The 24,687-nt window shown below is 51.2% G+C and overlaps 1 protein-coding gene across 1 annotated transcript in view; it reads right to left on the bottom strand.

Annotated features, from left to right (window-relative positions):
- The window catches only part of ckap2l (cytoskeleton associated protein 2-like), a 38,065-nt gene extending 14,127 nt beyond the window's left edge, over positions 1-23,938 (bottom strand). Inside the window, exons 1-6 of the mRNA XM_038785506.1 lie at positions 23,814-23,938; positions 19,348-19,420; positions 13,307-13,373; positions 9,666-10,900; positions 5,770-5,974; positions 251-409 (exon numbers count right to left, since the gene is read on the bottom strand). Of these exons, the coding sequence (XP_038641434.1) occupies positions 251-409; positions 5,770-5,974; positions 9,666-10,900; positions 13,307-13,373; positions 19,348-19,420; positions 23,814-23,859 (1,785 nt within the window). The 5' untranslated portion in view covers positions 23,860-23,938. The remainder of the gene's footprint in view (positions 1-250; positions 410-5,769; positions 5,975-9,665; positions 10,901-13,306; positions 13,374-19,347; positions 19,421-23,813) is intronic.
- Between the last annotated feature and the right edge of the window lie 749 nt (positions 23,939-24,687).

Raw genomic sequence — 24,687 nt, 5'->3', positions numbered from 1 at the left:
AACAGAAGACGGGAAAGTTATCAAATGGGGGCAGGGACCCCTCCCTGTACACGCACACAAAACCCAGAGGTTATGGGTTGGAGTCAGAGGGCTAACGACGCTAAAGTGCCAAAAATACCAGACCGCTAACTGAATTTTAGTCCCCCACCCGTTCGAATCGTTTCAAGATGGAGGCCACAGGAATTTCTAGGTGATCAGGTGGATGGGTAAAGCTAAATTTAAAGAACTGTGAGTTTTCTTTGTAACTTACTTCTGCACCACTGTGAACAGCCTGCTCAAACAGAGCAATGACAGCCTCCATGGGGCCAGTTAATTCCAGCAGGCGAGCTCGGATGATCCAGTACTTGGCAAACCTCTCACCTTCCGGGATATTCTGCAGCGCTGCAGCCAGCTGCTCAGGAGGGGCACCCTGAGGGGACACAAAGCGAAGGATGAAACGTTCCCGGCTGAACACAATGCGAGGGAAGGACGACCGCAAACGGACAGACCCGTCATCCGTGGGGAACAAGCAGTAGACGGCCCGTTGAACATCTGCCCTCCAACCAATTTCCAGCTGCTGAATACAACCACGTTTAAACGTTGGGAGAACACTGGGTTTAATCGGGAAAGGACAAAAACGAACTGCCACAAATGGTGGAAATTTGAAATGACCAGAAAATGCTGGAAATACTCAGCAGGTCTGGCACCATCTGTGGAGAGAGGAAAACTAATGGTAGCGATGAAAGCTATAGCGTTCTGGCTCTCGTTTTCCCTCTCCACAGACTCTAGCTGGCTTGCTGAGTGTTTCCAGCACTCCCCGGCGAGTTAATGGTCACAGTTTGCTGGTGTGTCTTAACTCAGCAACAGCTTCTACCTCATTGAGAGCACAAAGCCAAAGTTCACATGCACAAGTGGGGGAGGCGGTGACGTAGTTGTATTGTCGCTGGACTGGCCATCCAGCGACCCAGGATAATGATCTGGGGACCCGGGTTCGAATCCCACTACGGCAGGTGGTGGAATTTAAATTCAATAAAAATATCTGGAATTAAAAGTCTAAAGATGACCATGAAACCATTGTTGGTTGTTGGAAAAACCCATCTGGTTCACTAATGCCCTTTCGGGAAGGAAATCTGCCTACATGTGACTCCAGACCCACAGCAATGTGGTTGACTCTCAAGTGCCCTCTGAAATGGCCGAACAAGCTGCTGAGCTGCATTCAACCACTAATCCTACAGCGAGTAACTCACCTCCTGGTCCCCCCAAACCTGTCCACCATCTACAAGGCACAAGTCAGGAGTGTGAGGGAATACTCTCCACTTGCCTGGATGAGTGCAGCTCCCAGCAACACTCGAGAAGCTCCACACCATCCAGGACAAAGCAGCCCCGCTTGATCGGCACCCCAGCGACAAACATTCACTCCCTCCACCACCGACGCACAGTGGCAGCCGTGTGTACCATCTCCAAGATGCACTGCAGCAACTCACCAAGGCTCCTGAGGCAGCATCTTCCAAACCCACGACCTCTACTATCTAGAAGGACAAGGGCAGCAGATACCTGGGAACCCCACCACCAGGAGGTTCCCCTCCAAGCCACTCACCGCCCCGACTTGGAAATATATCGGCCGTTCCTTCACTGTCGCTGGGTCAGCACGGCCGAACCCAGCCCCGTCAGCACGGCCGAACCCAGCCCCGTCAGCACGGCCGTACCCAGCCCCGTCAGCACTCCATACCCAGCCCCGTCAGCACGGCTGTACCCAGCCCCGTCAGCACGGCCGTACCCAGCCCCGTCAGCATGGCCGTACCCAGCCCCGTCAGCATGGCCGTACCCAGCCACGTCAGCACGGCCGTACCCAGCCCCGTCAGCACGGCCATACCCAGCCCCGTCAGCACGGCCGTACCCAGCCCCGTCAGCACGGCCGTACCCAGCCCCGTCAGCACGGCCGTACCCAGCCCCGTCAGCACTCCATACCCAGCCCCGTCAGCACGGCCGTACCCAGCCCCGTCAGCACGGCCATACCCAGCCCCGTCAGCACTCCGTACCCAGCCCCGTCAGCACGGCCGTACACAGCCCCGTCAGCACGGCCGTACCCAGCCCAGTCAGCACGGCCGTACCCAGCCCCGTCAGCACGGCCATACCCAGCCCCGTCAGCACGGCCATACCCAGCCCCGTCAGCACGGCCGTACCCAGCCCCGCCAGCACGGCCGTACCCAGCCCAGTCAGCACGGCCGTACCCAGCCCCGTCAGCACGGCCGTACCCAGCCCCGTCAGCACGGCCGTACCCAGCCCCGTCAGCACGGCCGTACCCAGCCCCGTCAGCACGGCCGTACCCAGCCCCGTCAGCACGGCCATACCCAGCCCCGTCAGCACTCCATACCCAGCCCCGTCAGCACGGCCGTACCCAGCCCCGTCAGCACTCCGTACCCAGCCCCGTCAGCACGGCCGTACCCAGCCCCGTCAGCACTCCATACCCAGCCCCGTCAGCACTCCATACCCAGCCCCGTCAGCACGGCCGTACCCAGCCCCGTCAGCACTCCATACCCAGCCCCGTCAGCACGGCCGTACCCAGCCCCGTCAGCACTCCATACCCAGCCCCGTCAGCACGGCCGTACCCAGCCCCGTCAGCACGGCCATACCCAGCCCCGTCAGCACTCCATACCCAGCCCCGTCAGCACGGCCGTACCCAGCCCCGTCAGCACTCCATACCCAGCCCCGTCAGCACGGCCGTACCCAGCCCCGTCAGCACGGCCATACCCAGCCCCGTCAGCACGGCCGTACCCAGCCCCGTCAGCACTCCGTACCCAGCCCCGTCAGCACGGCCGTACCCAGCCCCGTCAGCACGGCCGTACCCAGCCCCGTCAGCACGGCCGTACCCAGCCCCGTCAGCACGGCCGTACCCAGCCCCGTCAGCACGGCCGTACCCAGCCCCGTCAGCACGGCCGTACCCAGCCCCGTCAGCACGGCAATACCCAGCCCCGTCAGCACGGCCGTACCCAGCCCCGTCAGCACGGCCGTACCCAGCCCCGTCAGCACGGCCGGACCCAGCCCCGTCAGCACAGCCATACCCAGCCCCGTCAGCACGGCCATACCCAGCCCCGTCAGCACGGCCATACCCAGCCCCGTCAGCACGGCCGGACCCAGCCCCGTCAGCACGGCCGGACCCAGCCCCGTCAGCACGGCCGGACCCAGCCCCGTCAGCACGGCCGTACCCAGCCCCGTCAGCACTCCGTACCCAGCCCCGTCAGCACGGCCATACCCAGCCCAGTCAGCACGGCCATACCCAGCCCCGTCAGCACGGCCGTACCCAGCCCCGTCAGCACTCCGTACCCAGCCCCGTCAGCACGGCCGTACCCAGCCCCGTCAGCACTCCGTACCCAGCCCCGTCAGCACGGCCATACCCAGCCCAGTCAGCACGGCCATACCCAGCCCCGTCAGCACTCCGTACCCAGCCCCGTCAGCACTCCGTACCCAGCCCCGTCATACCCAGCCCCGTCAGCACGGCCGTACCCAGCCCCGTCAGCACGGCCGTACCCAGCCCCGTCAGCACGGCCGTACCCAGCCCCGTCAGCACGGCCGTACCCAGCCCCGTCAGCACGGCCGTACCCAGCCCCGTCAGCACGGCCGTACCCAGCCCCGTCAGCACTCCGTACCCAGCCCCGTCAGCACGGCCGTACCCAGCCCCGTCAGCACTCCGTACCCAGCCCCGTCAGCACGGCCATACCCAGCCCCGTCAGCACGGCCATACCCAGCCCTGTCAGCACTCCGTACCCAGCCCCGTCAGCACGGCCATACCCAGCCCCGTCAGCACGGCCATACCCAGCCCCGTCAGCACGGCCGTACCCAGCCCCGTCAGCACGGCAATACCCAGCCCCGTCAGCACTCCGTACCCAGCCCCGTCAGCACGGCCGTACCCAGCCCCGTCAGCACGGCCATACCCAGCCCCGTCAGCACTCCGTACCCAGCCCCGTCAGCACGGCCATACCCAGCCCCATCAGCACTCCATACCCAGCCCCGTCAGCACGGCCGTACCCAGCCCCGTCAGCACGGCCGTACCCAGCCCCGTCAGCACGGCCGTACCCAGCCCCGTCAGCACGGCCGTACCCAGCCCCGTCAGCACTCCGTACCCAGCCCCGTCAGCACGGCCGGACCCAGCCCCGTCAGCACGGCCGTACCCAGCCCCGTCAGCACTCCGTACCCAGCCCCGTCAGCACGGCCGTACCCAGCCCCGTCAGCACGGCCGGACCCAGCCCCGTCAGCACGGCCGTACCCAGCCCCGTCAGCACGGCCGTACCCAGCCCCGTCAGCACGGCCGTACCCAGCCCCGTCAGCACGGCCGTACCCAGCCCCGTCAGCACGGCCGTACCCAGCTCCGTCAGCACTCCGTACCCAGCCCCGTCAGCACGGCCATACCCAGCCCCGTCAGCACGGCCATACCCAGCCCCGTCAGCACGGCCATACCCAGCCCCGTCAGCACGGCCGTACCCAGCCCCGTCAGCACGGCCGTACCCAGCCCCGTCAGCACGGCCATACCCAGCCCCGTCAGCACTCCGTACCCAGCCCCGTCAGCACGGCCGCACCCAGCCCCGTCAGCACGGCCGTACCCAGCCCCGTCAGCACGGCTGTACCCAGCCCCGTCAGCACGGCCGTACCCAGCCCCGTCAGCACGGCCGTACCCAGGCCCGTCAGCACGGCCGTACCCAGCCCCGTCAGCACGGCCGTACCCAGCCCCGTCAGCACGGCCGTACCCAGCCCCGTCAGCACGGCCGTACCCAGCCCCGTCAGCACGGCCATACCGAGCCCCGTCAGCACGGCCGTACCCAGCCCCGTCAGCACGGCCGTACCCAGCCCCGTCAGCACTCCGTACCCAGCCCCGTCAGCACGGCCATACCCAGCCCCGTCAGCACGGCCATACCCAGCCCCGTCAGCACGGCCGTACCCAGCCCCGTCAGCACGGCCATACCCAGCCCCGTCAGCACGGCCGTACCCAGCCCCGTCAGCACGGCCATACCCAGCCCCGTCAGCACTCCGTACCCAGCCCCGTCAGCACCGCCATACCCAGCCCCGTCAGCACGGCCATACACAGCCCTGTCAGCACGGCCATACCCAGCCCCGTCAGCACCGCCAAGCCCTCCTTCTGAGCACCTGGGAACTTGTGCCAAAATTGGACGAGAGGTCACCCAGACTAGCCTTGCAGTCATACTGATGGAACTGTACTCTGCAGATAATGTTTCAGACAACACCGTCAGCAGACATGCCATGTCCCACAGCAGGACAGACCCAGCAAAGTGGCGCCAATCAGATCTCGCAGAAATTGACATCAGAATTAATAGCGCAACGCTCAGCGGGATTACAGGCCCCATTAACCTTAAAGGGGTAAGGTTAAATGAGGCCTTACTCTAACTGAGCTTCGCCTCTCAGGTGGAGACACAGGTTGGCTCGCAGATTTAACATGTCAGACGGACCGTGAATTTCCCCTGCGCCTCAATCTGCATTGCGGCCAAGCTTCAATCTACCTCCCTTATATACAGCCTATCTGAGCCTCAATCTCCCCTCTGCCCCTGCCCTTAGCCCAGGCTCTGACCTGCTGCCCAGCACCAACAAGTTTCATATTAATTGCTACAAGGGGTCTGTGGATTTTTTAACAACATAGGAACTGTGGGCGTGGAGCCTCAGAAGCAAAATGGTTGTGAACCTGTAATACGGTACGCTGCTGCCACTAGAGAGATTGACAGAGATCTTGGGGCATGAAGTAGTGTAGAATGATTGCCGACATTCTCAGCGGCTCTGCCGTACCTTCTCCACGAATCTCATGCAGTCGTCCAGCATGTGGTTCACCCGGCTGGTCAGGCTCTTCTCCACCTCCTCCTCCTCGATCGCCTCCCAGAAAGAAAGCTCCAAGTTCTTTTTAACGGACTGCGCCGATCTCTGCAGAGGGGTGGGCATGGGAGGCCGCTTGTAGGTCTTCCCCTTGGAAGCCAACCATACGTCAAGGCGTTTCCTGAAGCAGAGTAGGAAGAGCACAATTACAAATCAGTGATTGTGCATGCCAAAAAGATCACCAATTGAGTGAAGGGGAGGTCGTGTCTCACTAACGTATTTTTCAAAGAGGTCACAAAGATGATTGATGCAGGTCAGGCAGTGGATGTTGTCTATATGGACTTCAGTAAAGCCTTTGACAAGGTCCCTCATGGCAGACTGGTACAAAAGGTGAAGTCACACGGGATCAGGGGTGAGCTGGCAAGATGGATACAGAACTGGCTAGGTCATAGAAGGCAGACAGTAGCAATGGAAGGGTGCTTTTCTCATTGGAGGGCTGTGACTAGTGGTGTTCCGCAGGGATCAGTGCTGGGACCTTTGCTGTTCGTAGTATATATAAATGTTTTGGAGGAAAATGTAACTGGTCTGATTAGTAAGTTTGCAGACGACACAAAGGTTGGTGGAATTGCGGATAGCAATGAGGACTGTCATAGGATACAGCATGATTAAGATCTTTTGGAGACTTGGGCGGAGAGATGGCAGATGGAGTTTAATCCGGACAAATGTGAGGTAATGCATTTTGGAAGGTCTAATGCAGGTAGAGAATATACAGTGAATGGTAGAACCCTCAAGAGTATTGAAAGTCAGAGAGATCTAGGTGTACAGGTCCACAGGTCACTGAAAGGGGCAACACAGGTGGAGAAGGTAGTCAAGAAGGCATACGGCATGCTTGCATTCATTGGCCAGGGCACTGAGTATAAGAATTGGCAAGTCATGTTGCAGCTGTATAGAACATTAGTTAGGCCACACTTGGAGTATTGTGTTCAATTCTGGTCGCCACACTACCAGAAGGATGTGGAGGCTTTAGGGAAGGTGCAGAAGAGATTTACCAGGATGTTGCCTGGTATGGAGGGCATTAGCTATGAGGAGCGGTTGAATAAACTCGATTTGTTCTCACGGAACGACGGAGGTTGAGGGGCGACCTGATAGAGGTCTACAAAATTATGAGGGGCATAGATGGAGTGGATAGTCAGAGGCTTTTCCCCAGGGTAGAGGGGTCAATTACTAGGAGGCATAGGTTTAAGGTGCGAGGGGAAAGGTTTAGAGTAGGTGTACGAGGCTTGTTTTTTTACACAGAGGGTAGTGGGTGCCTGGAACTCGCTGCCGGAGGAGGTGGTGGAAGCAGGGACGATAGTGACGTTTAAGGGGCATCTTGACAAATACATGAAAAGGATGGGAATAGAGGGATACGGACCCAGGAAGTGTAGAAGATTTTAGTTTAGACGGGCAGCATGGTTGGCATGGGCTTGGAGGGCCGAAGGGCCTGTTACTGTGCTGTACTTTTCTTTGTTGTTCGTTGATATTATATCGAACTAAAACCTTTCATTAGGGAGTTCATTTTCAAATTATATTCTCTAATCTTTTCACCTTCGCTTTCTATCTTGAAAATTCTACAGGAATAATGATTCAGTCTTGTAAGATAACTGCGTGTTCTTCTTGCGTACATTCCCCATCTAGTTGTGCAAGATATGGCCAGTTACAATTTAAACTCTTATACCATATCCACTGAGCCAAAGTTAAAATATCTAAGATTTATCCAGATGCCATATTGCCCAGCCTCTCAGGCTCGTATCGTAGAACAGAATCATGGGAATGTCTATAGTGCAGCAGGCAGCCATTCGGCCCATCTAGTCTGCACTGACCCTAGGCTCACTCCCCTCCCCTACCCCCGTAACCCCACCTAAGCTGTACATCCCTGGACACTAAGGGTCATTTTTCTTGTATCAGCCAATCCGCCTAACCTGCACATCTTTGGACTGTGGGAGGAAACCGGAGCACCCGGAGGAAACCCACGCAGAGGACGTGCAGACTCCGCACAGACAGTGACCCAAGCTGGGAATCGAACCCGGGTTGCTGACGCTGTGAGGCAGCAGTGCTAACCACTGTACCGTCGTGCCTTGGTCATGTCCCAAAGTGGTGTCATTTTGATATTTTTTGTTTTAACATGACTGAGTTTTAGGAGAACGTTAAATGCTTCTACAATTACAGCACTCTTGGGAGTGGAACTAAATGGCCATCCTCCTACGAAAATGCTGCACTCCCCTGATCAACAGTATTGGCTAGACGCATTACTCTAATAAATTGTAAGCAGTCCGCCTCGCTCTCTTGTACTAATTGAAACGGTAAACATATTCAGAATGCTGAACTTGAGAAAAGAAAGCACATTTTAGGATTGATTTTATACAGCTTGCCGACCTTTCCTAGATTATTTTGAGGAATTACAGCTCTCTGCTTTTGTATAACTGACCCGAATTATGTTATGTGTAACCATATCTGTCCTACGATTGCTGCTGATTGTATTATTTATACTTGAGAGAAGGGAGGGTCTTTTCAACTTTTTTCCCCTTTCTTTTTCCTCCTACTTCTCTCCCTAATCAGCTGCTTCAATGACCTTCCCTCCATCATAAGGTCAGAAGTGGAGATGTTCGCTGATGACTGCACAATGTTCAGCACCATTCACGACTCCTCAGATAATGAAGCAGTCCATGTCCAAATGCAGCAAGACCTGGACAATATCCAGGTTTGGGGCTGACAAGTAACATTCATGCCAGACCAGTGGCAGGTAACGACCATCTCCCCCTAACATTCAATGGCATGATGATCTCTCAACATCCTGGGAGTTACCATTGATCAGAAACTGAACTGGACCCAGCCATATAAATACTGTGGCTACCAGGGCAGGTCAGAGGCTGGGAATCCTGCGGAGAGTAACTCACCTCCTGACTCCCCCCAAAGTCTGTCCACCATCTACAAGGCACAAGTCAGGAGTGTGAGGGAATACTCTCCACTTGCCTGGATGAGTGCAGCTCCCAGCAACACTCGAGAAGCTCCACACCATCCAGGACAAAGCAGCCCCGCTTGATCGGCACCCCAGCGACAAACATTCACTCCCTCCCCCACCGACGCACAGTGGCAGCCGTGTGTACCATCTACAAGATGCACTGCAGCAACTCACCAAGGCTCCTTAGGCAGCACCTTCCAAACCCACAACCTCTACCATCTAGAAGGACAAGGGCAGCAGATACCCGAGAACTCCACCACCTGGAGGTTCCCCTCCAAGTCACTCACCGCCCCGACTTGGGAATATATCGGCTGTTCCTTCACTGTCGCTGGGTCAAAACCCCTGAACACCCTCCCTAACAGCGGCGGCTCACCCACCACCTTCTCAAGGGGCAGTTAGGCAAAAACAAATGCTGGACGAGCCAACGAAACCCACATCCCTCGAATGATTCATAAAATAACTAACAATTTAAAAAACTAACTAGGAGCCTGTGCAGCACTGAGATTTTCATTCTACATTGATGTTCACACGGAGTAGGAATATAAAGCTCCGTCTTCTAGGAGCTTGGCTGATTGCCCTGTCTGACATTCATAAAGGGGAGAAAGGCACAGAGGACAAGACTTGCCACCCAGCCTAGGAATGCACTAATCCTCTGTGCCACAGCCAAAGTGATTGAGACCCGGACAAAGCAGGGGGTACAAATTCAAGCACAGATCTCACTTCCCCCCCCCCCTCGGCATGTCAGGTGGATAGAAAACTCCTTTCGTAAACACATTCTTGAGAGAGCGAGAGAGAGACCATTTGAGTGCAAGCAGCAAAGCTGCAGGTTGAAATAGAATCAAAGCCCTTTTTGGCAGTTAAAAGCTCTTACCTCCTTTCACCTTGTCCTTTTCCTGTCGGGTGCACAGTGCTTTCGCCTCGCTGACATTTGGCAGTGCTGAGTGCCGATGGGGTCGGTACCCCTCCTTTACTTCCCTTTGTGTTCCGGGAAACCAAGCACTCATGTATTCTTTGAGTAGATCTTGTGAAGGGTTGCCAGATTGTCACTGGCTTCTTTCCAGTGGACTGGATTGCAATCGGAGGCTGTAAGCCAGTACCAGGCTTGGTTTTGTCACTTGCCAGCCGTTGGGTCGAGTAGTTCAATCTCTTGTCTCCATCGTTCTGATCCATGTCACCGTTTGTGGACTGTTTCGGGTTTACTCCGACGGGTTTACCAGTACCGTGAGCCACCTTGGCAGTGCTGACAGGTTTACCAGCACCGTAAGCCGCCTTTGCAGTGCTGACAGGTTTACCAGCACCGTGAGCCGTCTTGGCAGTGCTGACAGGTTTATTACCAGCACCGTGTGCCACCTTGGCAGTGCCAACATGTTTACCAGCACCGTGTGCCATCTTGGCAGTGCTGACAAGTTTACCAGCACCGTGTGACACCTTGGCAGTGCCAACAGGTTTACCAGCACCGTGTGCCACCTTGGCAGTGCCAACAGGTTTACCAGCACCGTGTGCCACCTTGGCAGTGCCGGCAGGTTTAGCTACACTGGAAGTTGGCTTTGCCATACCTGTCAATTTAGCTGCACCAGGGCCCATTTTGGCTGTTCTGCCTGTACCAATAGCCCTTAACCGATTATCTGGAACAGTGTTCTTTGATCTGCCGTCTTGCGTTTTAATTGCCTGATTTGTAAAGGGTTTGATTAAAGCTGTACTGACAGAGTGTCCTCTATTTGGAGCCATATCCACAGTTTGCTTGCTCTGCTCTGGATAGTCTGATTTACGGAGATTTGCAGCACATGCTAACGTGGCAGGGTTTAAATTGCCTTCATATTGGTCTGAATGAGCGGCCCGCGCAGGAGGTTCATTTTCTCCTGTCGTCGAGACAGCCGGGAATAGGGTGGGTGTGTTTGTGTGGGCCGTGACCTTTGCTTGGGGAAACGCGGGAGCAGTTTTGGAGAGAGTTTCCTTGGCTTTGGAGGTTTCAGTGTTGGGCTGAGTCTTGGAGCTGGCAGCCAGTGATGTGACAGCCAGTGATGTGACATGGTTCGCAGGTCTGGAGTGGTTGGTGTATCGGAGTTTGGTCGGCTTTGTGGGACCACCACTTTTCAGCGCTCCTCCCTGAAACACAATTCAAAAAAGCTCAAACAAATTGATTCAGTGAGTAAAGTTGATATTTCATTGCCAAAAGCTTATCCTTGAATTAGACTTGGTTAACCTTCATTGCTCTGATTAATTAATAGAAAAAGGGAGGGGGGAACATTTGCATCTTTTCCAATGCCCATCTCCCAGATATTTTAATGCCTCGAGATTGTTCAACCCCTTTCCCTCCTCATCACGTACAGAATGCCCAAGCATCTCTCCGTAGACATGCCTCCATGTCACCGTGATACTATTCTGACATGACATCCTCCTGTGCTTTCACAGACACTGTCTACATTCACTCAAGATAGTTCACTACTTTGACATCCGTGCAGATCCAAAACCTTTCTCCTGCCCTCTTTCCTAAGATCGGCTCGAATGCCTCTCTGTCAGCTTTAGTCTTCATCGCTCCAACCCCGTTTTCTCTCCTCACGCCACCCAGGCTGGTGAGCAACATTTTGACAATCTGCAGTACATTCCCCACAGTAAGCTCAGCTCTCCCTCACTCCGGTCCTTGCTAGATCGCTTGAGCAACAAGGTTCAATTTAAAACCAGAACTGGCGAATCCCTCCACGGACAAGCACCAATCCACCTGCTCCAGCAGTCTCTCTCTCCCTCTCTCTCTCCCCTTCTCTCTTCCCCCCCCCCCCCCCCCACCCTTAGAGGTTCTGCACTCAAATTCCCCACTTAAACTTTTTATTCTAAAAACAAAAGCACTTCTCAAAATCCATCCATCACCCCTCCATTCTGAGGTCAATTACAGTTTTCCTCATGTCGGTCCTTTTAAAAAAAAAACCATGAACAATACTGCTGCATTGATACAGCATTTTCAATGCAATAACATCCCAAGGTACCTCACTGGAGCATTATAAAACTGAATTGAGCCACTGAATTGTATTCGAGCAGTTGGGCAAAAACACTGAAGTGGCCGTGACGAGAGGATGGGGAGAGGAAAGACACAAAAAGAGAAAAATAACAGAGAAATAAAGACACAGCACGGTAGCATAGTGGTCTGAATGAGCTATTACATTTAATTCCCTCATCTAAATCATTAATATATATCTTGAATAGCTGAGATCCCCAGCACCGATCCCTGCCATGTCTAACTCGTCACTGCCTACCATTTGGAAAATAAAACATTTATTCTACTCGTTGTTTCCTGTCTGCCAGTCAGTTTTCTATCCATCTCAATACACTACCCCGATCCTGTCCGTTTTAACTTGGCCAAGTACCGCCAAGGTCGCTATCTCAATCCGCAGGTTTGTTGATGTCAAGGACTTCAGTGGGCAGCAAAGTAGCATTGTGGTTAGCACAATTGCTTCACAGCTCCAGGGTCCCAGGTTCAATTCCAGGCTTGGGTTACTGTCTGTGCGGAGTCTGCACGTTCTCCCCGTGTCTGCGTGGGTTTCTTCCGGGTGCTCCGGTTTCCTCCCACAGTCCAAAGATGTGCAGGTTAGGTGGACTGGCCATGATCAATTGTCCTTAGTGTCCAAAATTGCCCTCAGTGTTGGGTGGGGTTACTGAGTTATGGGGATAGGGTGAAGGTGTGGACCTTGGGTAGGGTGCTCTTTCCTAGAGCCGGTGCAGATTCGATGGGCCGAATGGCCTCCTTCTGCACTGTAAATTCTATGATTCATGACTTGTTCAGATGCACTTTCTGGGGGGAGTTTGATTAAAACCTGAGAAAAGAGTCACTGCCCATTAATCGGAGCTGGATTTACATTTAGTACCCCCCCCCCCCCCCAGGGGTTTAACTCAATGACTAATTGCTGTGCCCCACATTCACAATAAGAAGTAGAAACCAGGGAAAATAATCAGAGAATGCTCACTTTTCCGACAAACGACACATGGACTTTTAAGATTGACTAAGCTAGCCATGTCTCCTGACAGTTTGATGTGGAGATGCTGGCGTTGGACTGGGGTGAGCACAGTAAGAAGTCTTACAACACCAGGTTAAAGTCCAACAGGTTAGTTTGGAGTCACTAGCTTTCGGAGCGCAGCTCATTCATCAGGTGAGTGGAGGAGCTACGCTCCGAAAGCTAGTCATTCCAAACAAACCTGTTGGACCTTAGCCTGGTGTTGTAAGACTTCTTACTGTCCTGACAGTTTGGTAGCTCCTGCAATGGGCAGAGAAGGCAAAGCCACAGAACAAAACCATGCGTTGAGATCTCAATTCATATCTGGCACAGAAATTCAGAGCAAACGGTCAGAAAGCAGATCTTTCTCACAATGAAGAGAATGCACATTTACCCACCGCTAATCATTGAATAGTCCCAACGCTCAGTATCGTTCCTTACACAGAAGGGAGGCTACTAACTTGATGCAAAGGCAATCTTTTATCTCTGCCATAAGTTTGATGTGGAGGATTACATTCTGAAGACTTACCACGCCAACTTTGAACGGAGCGGTTGGTGGCTGTGTTTTTCGATTGGTCTTGTCCCCTAAATAGTACCTGAAGAGAGAGAATATTTTTTCACTCACAAACGGATTCAAAATAAAGGGCACAAGGTTTACAAATTAGTTAACTCAACTTCAATTACACACGCACACACACACACACACAGTGGGCGGCGCGGCAGCTCAGTCGTTGGCACTGTTGCTTCACAGCACCAACCCGTGTTCGATTCCCGCCTGGGTCACTGGCTGTGCGGAGTTTGCACATTCTCCCCGTGTCTGCGTGGGTTTCCTCCGGGTGCTCCTGATAATACTAAATTTTTGCAGTCCAGAGGTAATCAGCAGTCGAACACCAGATAACTTAAAAGAGCCGTTTATTTACCGCGGGGCTGTAGCACAAGTGTAACTGAGTTACAGCAAGTGAAAAAGCAAATTTCTCTTAGTTACAGTTGACTATATATTCTTATAAAACCCATCAAACTTTCAATCATTAGTGATACAATTAGCTCATTACGCCCCTCCTTTATGTAATTATTTTCTTCCCATCATTAGTAATACAGTTAGTTTCATAGCATAGTAATTCTTTATCAAAAAATCCTAAGGAGTGAATCTTCCCCCGGCTGTGTTGCATTCCCACTTCAGATTCTCACAGACGGTCAAGGTCGTGATAATGCCTTCTCACAGGAACAATTCAGTCAACAAGGCACGTTCACATTGCTGTACAACTTGACATTCCATTTCCCATCAAGCTCTGATTTTTAACTTGACCAAACTCTCATTCCATTTCCCATTAAGCTCTGATTCTAACTTGAGCCAAACTCTCACTCCCGTTTCCTCCCATAAGGCACGAAAGACATGCTTGTTAGGTGATTTGGACATTCTGAATTCTCCCTGTGTACCCGAACAGGCGCCGGAATGTGGCAACGTGGGGCATTTCACAGTAACTTAATTGCAGCGTTAATGTAAGCCAACTTGTGACACTAATACAAATTATTATAAAATGAGGAAAGAAAGCCAATTCGGGAATGTCAATCTTTTTTTTTTATAAATGTTTTTTATTCAGTTTTCATGTTTTATATTGAACAAATCACAAATTGTTAGAGAGAGAGAAGAGAAAATAAATAAACAAACAAATAAAAAAAATAAAAAACATGCAAAAATTACAATATATATTTACAGGTAAACATCTTCGTAATACTAACTGTGGCCTCCCCCCTTTAGCCGGCATACATATTTTACATTCCCCAATATGGCCGAGGCACATGTTTATTGGCATTTATTTACAGTTTGGTTTTGGGCCTTAGCTAGCCATCAAACCCCCATAACGAACCCGTAGCGCCCCCCCCCGGCTACCTTCCCCCGATACCCATTCATTTTCCCCTGATTCTTGGCCACCCGACTATTCTTCTTCTTGTACGTTGGCCACAAACAGGTCCCGGAACAATTGCATGAATGGATCCCACGTTCTGTGGAAGCCGTCGCCTGACCCTCGGATGGCGAATTTGATTTTCTCCATTTGGAGAGATTCCAAGAGGTCGGACAGCCAGTCTGCAGCTCTGGGCGGTGCTGCTGAACGCCAGCCAAACAGGATTCTACGGCGGGCGATCAGGGAGGCAAAGGCAAGGGCGTCCGCCCTCCTCCCCAGGAATAGATCTGGCTGGTCTGAAACCCCGAAGACCGCCACTATCGGGCATGGCTCCACCCTCACCCCCACCACTTTGGACATAGCCTCGAAGAAGGCTGTCCAGTACTCCACCAGTCTGGGGCAAGACCAGAACATGTGGGCGTGGTTGGCCGGGCCTCTTTGGCACAGTTCGCATCTGTCCTCCACCTCCGGGAAGAACCTGCTCATACGGTTTCTTGTTAAGTGGGCTCTATGTACCACTTTTAGTTGCGTCAGGCTGAGCCTTGCGCACGTGGAGGTGGAGTTGACCCTATGTAGTGCTTCGCTCCAGAGTCCCCACCCTATCTCCATCCCCAGGTCGTCCTCCCATTTCCTTGTTGCGTCCAGTACGATGTCGTCCCTTTCTACCAGTCGGTCATACAAGTCGCTACAGTTCCCTTTCTCTAGGATACTTGCGTCCAGTAGTGCGTGGCGGTTGTGGGTACGTCCTTGTCTCCTTTCGTAGGAAGTTTTTGAGCTGGAGGTACCGCAGCTCGTTCCCCCCAGCTAGCCGAAATTTCTCTGTCAGTTCATCCAGTGTTGCGATCCTGTCGTCCGTGTATAGGTCCCTGATTGTCAGTGTCCCCCCGTCCTGTCTCCACCTTTTGAAGGTGGCGTCAGTCAGTGCTGGTGTGAACCTATGGTTGTTGCAGATGGGAGCCTTGTCCGACATTTTGATCAGGCCAAATTGCTGCCGCAGTTGGTTCCAGGATTGGAGGGTGGCTGTCACCACTGGGCTGCTGGAGTGTTTTTTGGGTGGGGATGGGAGTGCTGCCGTGGCGAGGGCCCGGAGGGAGGTCCCCATGCAGGAGGCCTCCTCCGCACGCACCCACTCGGCTTCTGGTTCCTGGATCCATTCCCTTACTCGCTCGGCTGTTGCCGCCCAGTGGTAGAATTGTAGATTCGGGAGAGCTAGCCCCCCCCTGGATTTTGTTTTTTGTAGGACCTTCTTTGGGATCCTAGCATTGTTACCCCCCCATACGAACGCCATGATGTTTGTCCAGCGCTTTGAAAAAGGCCTTGGGGATGTAGATCGGAATGGATCTAAACAGGAAGAGGAACCTGGGCAGTACGTTCATTTTGATCGTCTGGACTCTCCCCGCGAGGGAGAGTGGGAGTGTGTTCCATCTTTGCAGGTCCTTTTTTACTTCCTCCGCCAGGCTGGTGAGGTTCCATTTGTGGATCCCTTTCCAGTCATGGGCTATTTGGATCCCCAGGTAGCGGAATTTATGTTGGGCTTGTTTGAACGGCAGCCCCTTTGTACTGGGAAGATCTTGCGTTTGCTCATGTTGAGTTTGTAGCCCGAGAAGGCTCCAAACTCTTTCAGGAGCGCGATGATTCTGTCCATGCTGCTTTGTGGGTCCGAGATGTAGAGGAGCAGATCATCTGCATATTGAGACTCTGTGCTCTCTGCCTCCCCTTCGGATCCCCCTCCAACTTTTTGCTGCCCTGAGCACGATTGCTAGCGGTTCAATTGCTAGTGCGAACAGCAGCGGAGACAGTGGGCATCCTTGTCTGGTGCCCCTGTGCAGCTGGAAATATTGGGAGTTGGTATTGTTGGTCCGTACACTCACCATGGGAGCGTTGTATAGGAGCTTTACCCAAGCGGTGAACCCTGTTCCAAGCCCGAACCGCTCCAGTACCTCTATGAGGTATTTCCATTCGACTCTGTAGAAGGCCTTTTCTGCGTCCAGGGAGACGATCACCCAGTGTTCTCTCCCCAGAGGGGGTCATTATCACGTTCAGCAGGCGCCTGATGTTCGAGGTGAGCTGTCTACCTTGACGAAGCCCGTCTGGTCCTCTGTGACCACCTCAGGTACACAGTCTTCTAGCCTTTTGGCTAGGATGTTGGCCAGTATTTTGGCGTCTGCGTTCAGCAGAGCTATGGGTCTGTATGGCCCACATTCCGTTGGGTCTTTGTCTTTCTTAGGTATCAGCGAGATTGAGGCCTGGGCTAACATGGGCGGCAGTGTGCCCCTAGCTAGCGAGTCTGTGAACATCTCCCGCAGGTGCGGGGCCAGCACTGTCGCAACTTTTTTGTAGAAGTCTGCCGGGAATCCGTCCGGTCCCGGCGTCTTCCCCGTCTGCATGGAGCTGATGCTGTCCATGATCTCTCCCAGTGTTAGTGGTGCTTCCAGGTCCCGTTTCCTGCCCTCTCCCACGACTGGTACGTCCAGTCCATCAAGGAACCGGTTCATCCCAGCCTTCCCCGTTGGGGGCTCTGAGGTGTACAGCTCTTGGTAGAAGGCCTTGAAGGTTTTGTTAATCCTCTCTGGTTCTGTTTCCAACATGCCTCTGGTACCCCTGATTTGCGCAATTTCTCTGGTGGCTGCCTACTTTCTCAGCTGGTGTGCCAACAGGTGACTGGCTTTGTCTCCGTGTTCGTACAGGGTCACGCGCGCCTGGCGGAGTTGGTGCACTGCTTTCCTGGTGGAGAGCAGGTCAAAGTTCCTTTGTAGTTCTTTTCTCTCCGCCAGGAGCTCTACGGTCAGGGCCTCAGAGTATTTACGGTCTACCTCCAGTATGGAGTCGACCAGCTTCTGCCCAGCCACCCTTTCCTCCCTATCTCTTTGAAGGCAATGATTTCCCCTCTTAGTACGGCCTTAAGCACTTCCCAGAACGCGGAGGATGATACCTCCCCGTTTTGGTTGTTCTCCGTGTACTCCGCTATGGCCCGCGCTATCCTTTCGCTGAAGGCCTTGTCAGCTAGTAAGGCACCGTCCAGCCTCCATGTGGGGCGCTGGGCCCTTCCCGTCTCCAGCCGCACGTCCATGTAGTGTGGGGCGTGGTCTGATATCACAATTGCGGAGTATTCCAATTTGTCTATCCCTGGAAGCACCGTTTTCCCCACCACAAAGAAGTCAATTCTGGTGAACACGTTGTGTACTGGGGAGAAGAAGGAGAATTCTTTCTCCCCCGGGTGGGCAAACCTCCAGGGGTCCACAGCTCCCATCTGCTCCATAAAGTGACCGAGTTCCCTTGCCATGTTTGAGGTTTTCCCCGTTTTGGGGTTTGATCTGGGAATGTCAATCTTACTTATGATCAGAAGTGTTATCCTAAATTGGGCTAAGCTGTGTTTAAGGATATTTTCGAAGGATATTGACGCTATGTCAAGCGGGAATTTTAAACAATGCCTGGTAATTGTAGAGCCCTTTCCACAAATCTGTTTCACAAAAAGAAACACCACGAGCTGGATTAGCATTCAGTCCCGGAGTCTACAAATGCTTCAAAATTGAGGATTTGTCAGAGGATTATAAAGAGGATTTCTACATCGATGGATGTGGTACAGAATCGAGGAAGCTGCCCAAAGACAGACAGCAACTTGTCAATGCAATTCGTTTTTTCTGTTCCCAAGTGCACAGATACAGGTTAAATTCCTTGATCTCTACACGAAGGGATTGCAAGGTGTGTTCAGCCGGAACCTGACCAGGTAGACTCCATAGATTTGGAGTGACTAGTTAGTACAGTGCAAGAGGGGCGAACGGAAACATAGAGGCAGTTTAAAGTGAATTAAGAGTACGCTAAAATAAACCTGGGGTTCAATGTAACATAGTATAAATACACAAAATAAACCCAGTGACAAGATTGGAAATATAGACACACCATTACTGGGCCGACACACTACTAGAAGAATGTGGATGTTTTGGAGATAGTGCAAAGAAGGTTTACCAGTATATTGCCTGGTCTGGAGGGTGCTAGCTATTAGGAGAGGCTGAATAAACTAGGAAAGTTTAGAAACACGGAGGCTGAGGGGAAGACCTGATTGAGGTCTACAAAATTACAAGAAGTATAGACGGGATGGATAGTCAGAAGCTTTTTACTAGTGTGGAAGACGTGATTACAAGGGGGGCACAGGTTTAAGAGCAGAGCATGATGGAAGGGGAAGAGTTTTTCACGCAGAGGGTGGTGGGTGCCTGGAACGCATTGCCAGTGGACGTAGTAGAGGCAGGCACAATAGCAACGTTTAAGATGTTTCTTGATAGACACATGAACGGGCAAGGAATGGACGGATACAGACCGTTTGGGCAATAAGTAGGTCTACATAAATAAACTATTGAGCAAATGCTTGAAAGTGGGACTAGGCTGGGCTGGTGTGATCACGATGGGCCAAGTGTCCTTTATTGTATTCTGCAATTTTATGAATACTCCAACCAATAAGTGATCATCCTAATGATCAATTCCTTCCACAGATTGCAGTACACGATTTAATGTAGCAATGAGCACAGACTGAAGATGCAGACAAGCCATAACAGCAGTAACTTCAATCGCTTCTTGTACTCTCAGCATTCATTCAAAGAGAGATGCGGCCACAGACAGTCCATCACTGAAATTGTAACAGGCCTGCTGTTATACCTAATGTGAAACACACCTGGCATTGGGGCCTGGAACCTTCAATTTTCCCTTTCTGGAGAGATAGGCTTCTAGTTGCTGCCTTCGGAATTCTGTTTCAGAGACAAATGACAAAGCATTGGAATTAATCTGAAAACTGCACCAAACTCACGTTCAACAGTAGGTTACTTGACAAGTTGGAGACACTGTTAAAGTGACAGACTAGTTCACAGAAAACAAAATTGCAAATCGTCTAAGACGGCAACGTTTTGGTTGCACCCGAATTGGAGATTCCCTCTCCTCAAAGTGGAGGCGGGCAACATTTCAAAATATTCCAATCGCTCGGAAACTGCAGCAGAAATTGAGTTCGCTTTGCTGCATTTTCTCTCGTGTCACGTCACATTCAAGAGAGGTGGCAATAATCCCAGGATAAAGTCACAACCATAATTTCCCACACAGCTAAGGAAAGGCCAATAGAACATCGAACGGTACAGCACAGTACAGACCCTTCGGCCCACAATGTTGTGTCGACCATTTATCCTAATCTAAGATCAACCTAACCTCCACCACTTCAATTTACTGCTGTCCACGTGCCTGTCCAAGAGTCGCTTAAATGTCCCGAATGACTCTGACTCCACCACCTCCACTGGCAGTGCATTTCACACACCCACCACTCTCTGTGTAAAGAACCGACCTCTGACATCTCCCCTATACCTTCCTACAATCACCATAAAATTATGTCCCCTCGTGACAGCCATTTCCCCCCTGGGGAAAAGTCTCTGGCTATCCACTCTATCCATGCCTCTCATCACCTTGTACACTTCTATCAAATCACCTCTTTCCTTCTTCGCTCCAGGTGAAAAAAGCCCGAGCTCCCTCAACCATTCTTTATAAGACATGCCCTCCAGTCCAGGCAGCATCCTGGTATACTATATATTGATGTATAGGGTCACACCCTATACAGCAATATATAGAATATATATCAGTGTAAACAGTGACCATGTCACATCCTATACAGCAATATATAGTATATCAGTGTAAACAGTAACCGTGTCACCCCATTCAGCAATATATAGAATATATATCAGTGTAAACAGTGACCCTGCCACACCCAAGAGAGCAATATATAGAATATATATCAGTGTAAACAGTAACCATTTCACACCCCATGAAATGAAAATCGCTTATTGTCACGAGTAGGCATCAATGAAGTTACTGTGAAAAGCCCCTAGTCGCCACATTCCTGCGCCTGTTTGGGGAGGCAGTTACGGGAATCGAACCGTGCTGCTGGCCTGCCTTGGTCTGCTTTCAAAGCCAGCGATTTAGCCCAGTGCGCTAAATAGCCCCTCTCAGCAATATATAGAATATATATCATTGCAAACAGTAACCATGTCACACCCTATACAGCAATATATAGAATATATATCAGTGTAAACAGTAACTGTGTCACACTGGGCTAAATAGCTGGCTTTGAAAGCAGACCAAGGCAGGCCAGCAGCACGGTTCGATTCCCGTACCAGTCTCCCCGAACAGGCGCTGGAATGTGGCGACTAGGGGCTTTCACAGTAACTTAATTGAAGCCTACTCGTGACAATAAGCGATTTTCATTTCATTTCATGGCGTGTGACATGGTTACTGTTTACACTGATATATATTCTATATATTGCTCCATAGAGTGTCGCAGGGTTACTGTTTACACTGATATATATTCTATATATTGCTGTATGGGGTGTGACAGGGTTACTGTTTACACTGATATATATTCTATATATTGCTGTATAGGGTGTGACACAGTTACTGTTTACACTGATATATATTCTATATATTGCTGTATAGGGTGTGACAGGGTTACTGTTACACTGATATATATTTTATATATTGCTGTATGGGGTGTGACAGGGTTACTGTTTACACTGATATATATTCTATATATTGCTGTATAGGGTGTGACAGGGTTACTGTTTACACTGATATATATTCTATATATTGCTGTATAGGGTGTGACAGGGTCACTGTTTACACTGATATATATTCTATATATTGCTGTATAGGGTGTGACAGGGTTACTGTTTACACTGATATATATTCTATATATTGCTGTATGGGGTGTGACAGGGTTACTGTTACACTGATATATATTCTATATATTGCTGTATAGGGTGTGACAGGGTCACTGTTTACACTGATATATATTCTATATATTGCTGTATAGGGTGTGACAGGGTTACTGTTTACACTGATATATATTCTATATATTGCTGTATGGGGTGTGACAGGGTTACTGTTACACTGATATATATTCTATATATTGCTGTATAGGGTGTGACAGGGTTACTGTATACACGGATATATATTCTATATATTGCTGTATAGGGTGTGACAGGGTCACTGTTTACACTGATATATATTCTATATATTGCTGTATAGGGTGTGACAGGGTCACTGTTTACACTGATATATATTCTATATATTGCTGTATAGGGTGTGACAGGATTACTGTTTACACTGATATATATTCTATATATTGCTGTATAGGGTGTGACACGGTTACTGTTTACACTGATATATATTCTATATATTGCTGTATAGGGTGACAGGGTTACTGTTTACACTGATATATATTCTATATATTGCTGTAGAGGGTGTGACACGGTTACTGTTTACACTGATATATATTCTATATATTGCTGTATAGGGTGACAGGGTTACTGTTTACACTGATATATATTCTATATATTGCTGTATGGGGTGTGACAGGGTTACTGTTTACACTGATATATATTCTATATATTGCTGTATAGGATGTGGCAGGGTCACTGTTTACACCGATATATATTCTATATATTGCTGTATAGGGTGTGACAGGGTTACTGTTTACACTGATATATATTCTATATATTGCTGTATAGGGTGTGACAGGGTTACTGTTACACTGATATATATTCTATATATTGCTGTATGGGGTGTGACAGGGTTACTGTTACACTGATATATATTCTATATATTGCTGTATAGGATGTGGCAGGGTTACTGTTACACTGATATATATTCTATATATTGCTGTATAGGATGTGGCAGGGTTACTGTTACACTGATATATATTCTATATATTGCTGTGTAGGGTGTGACAGGGTTACTGTTTACACTGATATATATTCTATATATTGCTGTATAGGGTGTGACAGGGTTACTGTTTACACTGATATATATTCTATATATTGCTGTATAGGGTGTGACAGGGTTACTGTTTACACTGATATATATTCTATATATTGCTGTATAGGGTGTGACAGGATTACTGTTTACACTGATATATATTCTATATATTGCTGTATAGGGTGTGACACGGTTACTGTTTACACTGATATATATTCTATATATTGCTGTATAGGGTGTGACAGGGTTACTGTTTACACTGATATATATTCTATATATTGCTGTATAGGGTGTGACAGGGTTACTGTTTACACTGATATATATTCTATATATTGCTGTATAGGGTGTGACAGGATTACTGTTTACACTGATATATATTCTATATTGCTGTATAGGGTGTGACACGGTTACTGTTTACACTGATATATATTCTATATATTGCTGTATAGGGTGTGACAGGATTACTGTTTACACTGATATATATTCTATATATTGCTGTATAGGGTGACAGGGTTACTGTTTACACTGATATATATTCTATATATTGCTGTATAGGATGTGACAGGGTCACTGTTTACACTGATATATATTCTATATATTGCTGTATAGGGTGTGACACAGCCACTGTTTACACGGATATATATTCTATATATTGCTGTATAGGGTGTGACACAGCCACTGTTTACACGGATATATATTCTATATATTGCTGTATAGGGTGTGACACAGCCACTGTTTACACGGATATATATTCTATATATTGCTGTATAGGGTGCGACAGGGTTACTGTTTACACTGATATATATTCTATATATTGCTGTATGGGGTGTGACAGGGTTACTGTTTACACTGATATATATTCTATATATTGCTGTATAGGATGTGACAGGGTCACTGTTTACACTGATATATATTCTATATATTGCTGTATAGGGTGTGACACAGCCACTGTTTACACGGATATATATTCTATATATTGCTGTATAGGGTGTGACACAGCCACTGTTTACACGGATATATATTCTATATATTGCTGCATAGGGTGTGACAGGGTTACTGTTTACACTGATATATATTCTATATATTGCTGTATAGGGTGTGACAGGGTTACTGTTTACTCTGATATATATTCTATATATTGCTGTATAGGGTGTGACAGGGTCACTGTTTACACTGATATATATTCTATATATTGCTGTATAGGGTGTGGTAGGGTTACTATATATTGCTGAAGACCAGGCCGTCAGAGGGAGCTGATGCAGCCGCCTCTCCTCGCCCGGCTTGCCCGGCCGCCTCCTGTCTCCTTCAGCCGGCCCCCCCGGGCTTGCCCGGCCCTCCCACGCCGCCTACCTGACTCCTCCAGCCGGACGCGGCTGCTCCGCCGCTCGGCCGCCATTTGCCGCCCGGTTCCAACCGCCACCTTCAAACCCAACCGCCGCCGCGCCCCATTGGCCGCCGCCCCATGACGCCGTTCAAAATGCGCCAATCCCAGCGGCGGCGGCTGTCGTCTGCTTTCCTCCCCACTACTCCTGGCTCCGCCCCCTGCCCAGATCGCGCCCGCTCTCCTGGGCCCGCCCTCTGCTCTGGTCCCGCCCCATCCACTGGCTCCGCCCCCTGCCCAGATCGCGCCCGCTCTACTGGGCCCGCCCTCTGCCCTGGTCCCGCCCCTTCCACTGGCTCCGCCCCCTGCCCAGATCGCGCCCGCCCTCTGCCCTGGCCCCGCCTTCTCCCCTGGCTCCGCCCCCTGCCCAGATCGCGCCCGCTCTACTGGTCCCGCCCTCTGCCCTGGTCCCGCCCCTTCCACTGGCTCCGCCCCTGCCCAGATCGGGGCCCGCTCTCCTGGCCCCGCCCTCTGCCCTGGCCGCTCCACTGGCTCCGCCCCTCTTTTGGCTCTTCCTGCTCCCCTGGCTCCACCCTCTCCCCTGGCCCCGCCCCTTGCCTACATCGCGCTGGCTCCGCCCCTCCTGGCTCTGCCTTCTCCCCTGGCCCCGCCCTCTCTTCTGGCCCCTCTCCTGGCCCCGCCCCTTCCCCTGGCTCCACCCCTCTTTTCTCCCCCCCCCCACTCCTTGACGGTCCCCCCCACTCGTGGCTCCACCCCCTGCCCAGATCATACCCGCTCCTGGATTAGCCCTCCTCTCCCCGCCCTCTCCCCTGGCCCCACCCCCTCCTGTGGCTCCGCCCCTCTTCCCTGGCCCTGCCCTCTCATCTAGCCCCACCCCTTTCT

This window comes from Scyliorhinus canicula, chromosome 26 (genome assembly GCF_902713615.1).
Source record: "Scyliorhinus canicula chromosome 26, sScyCan1.1, whole genome shotgun sequence".
Lineage (NCBI taxonomy): Eukaryota > Metazoa > Chordata > Chondrichthyes > Carcharhiniformes > Scyliorhinidae > Scyliorhinus > Scyliorhinus canicula.
Note: the sequence above shows the minus strand (reverse complement) of the source record. Positions and strands in the feature narration are given on the sequence as shown.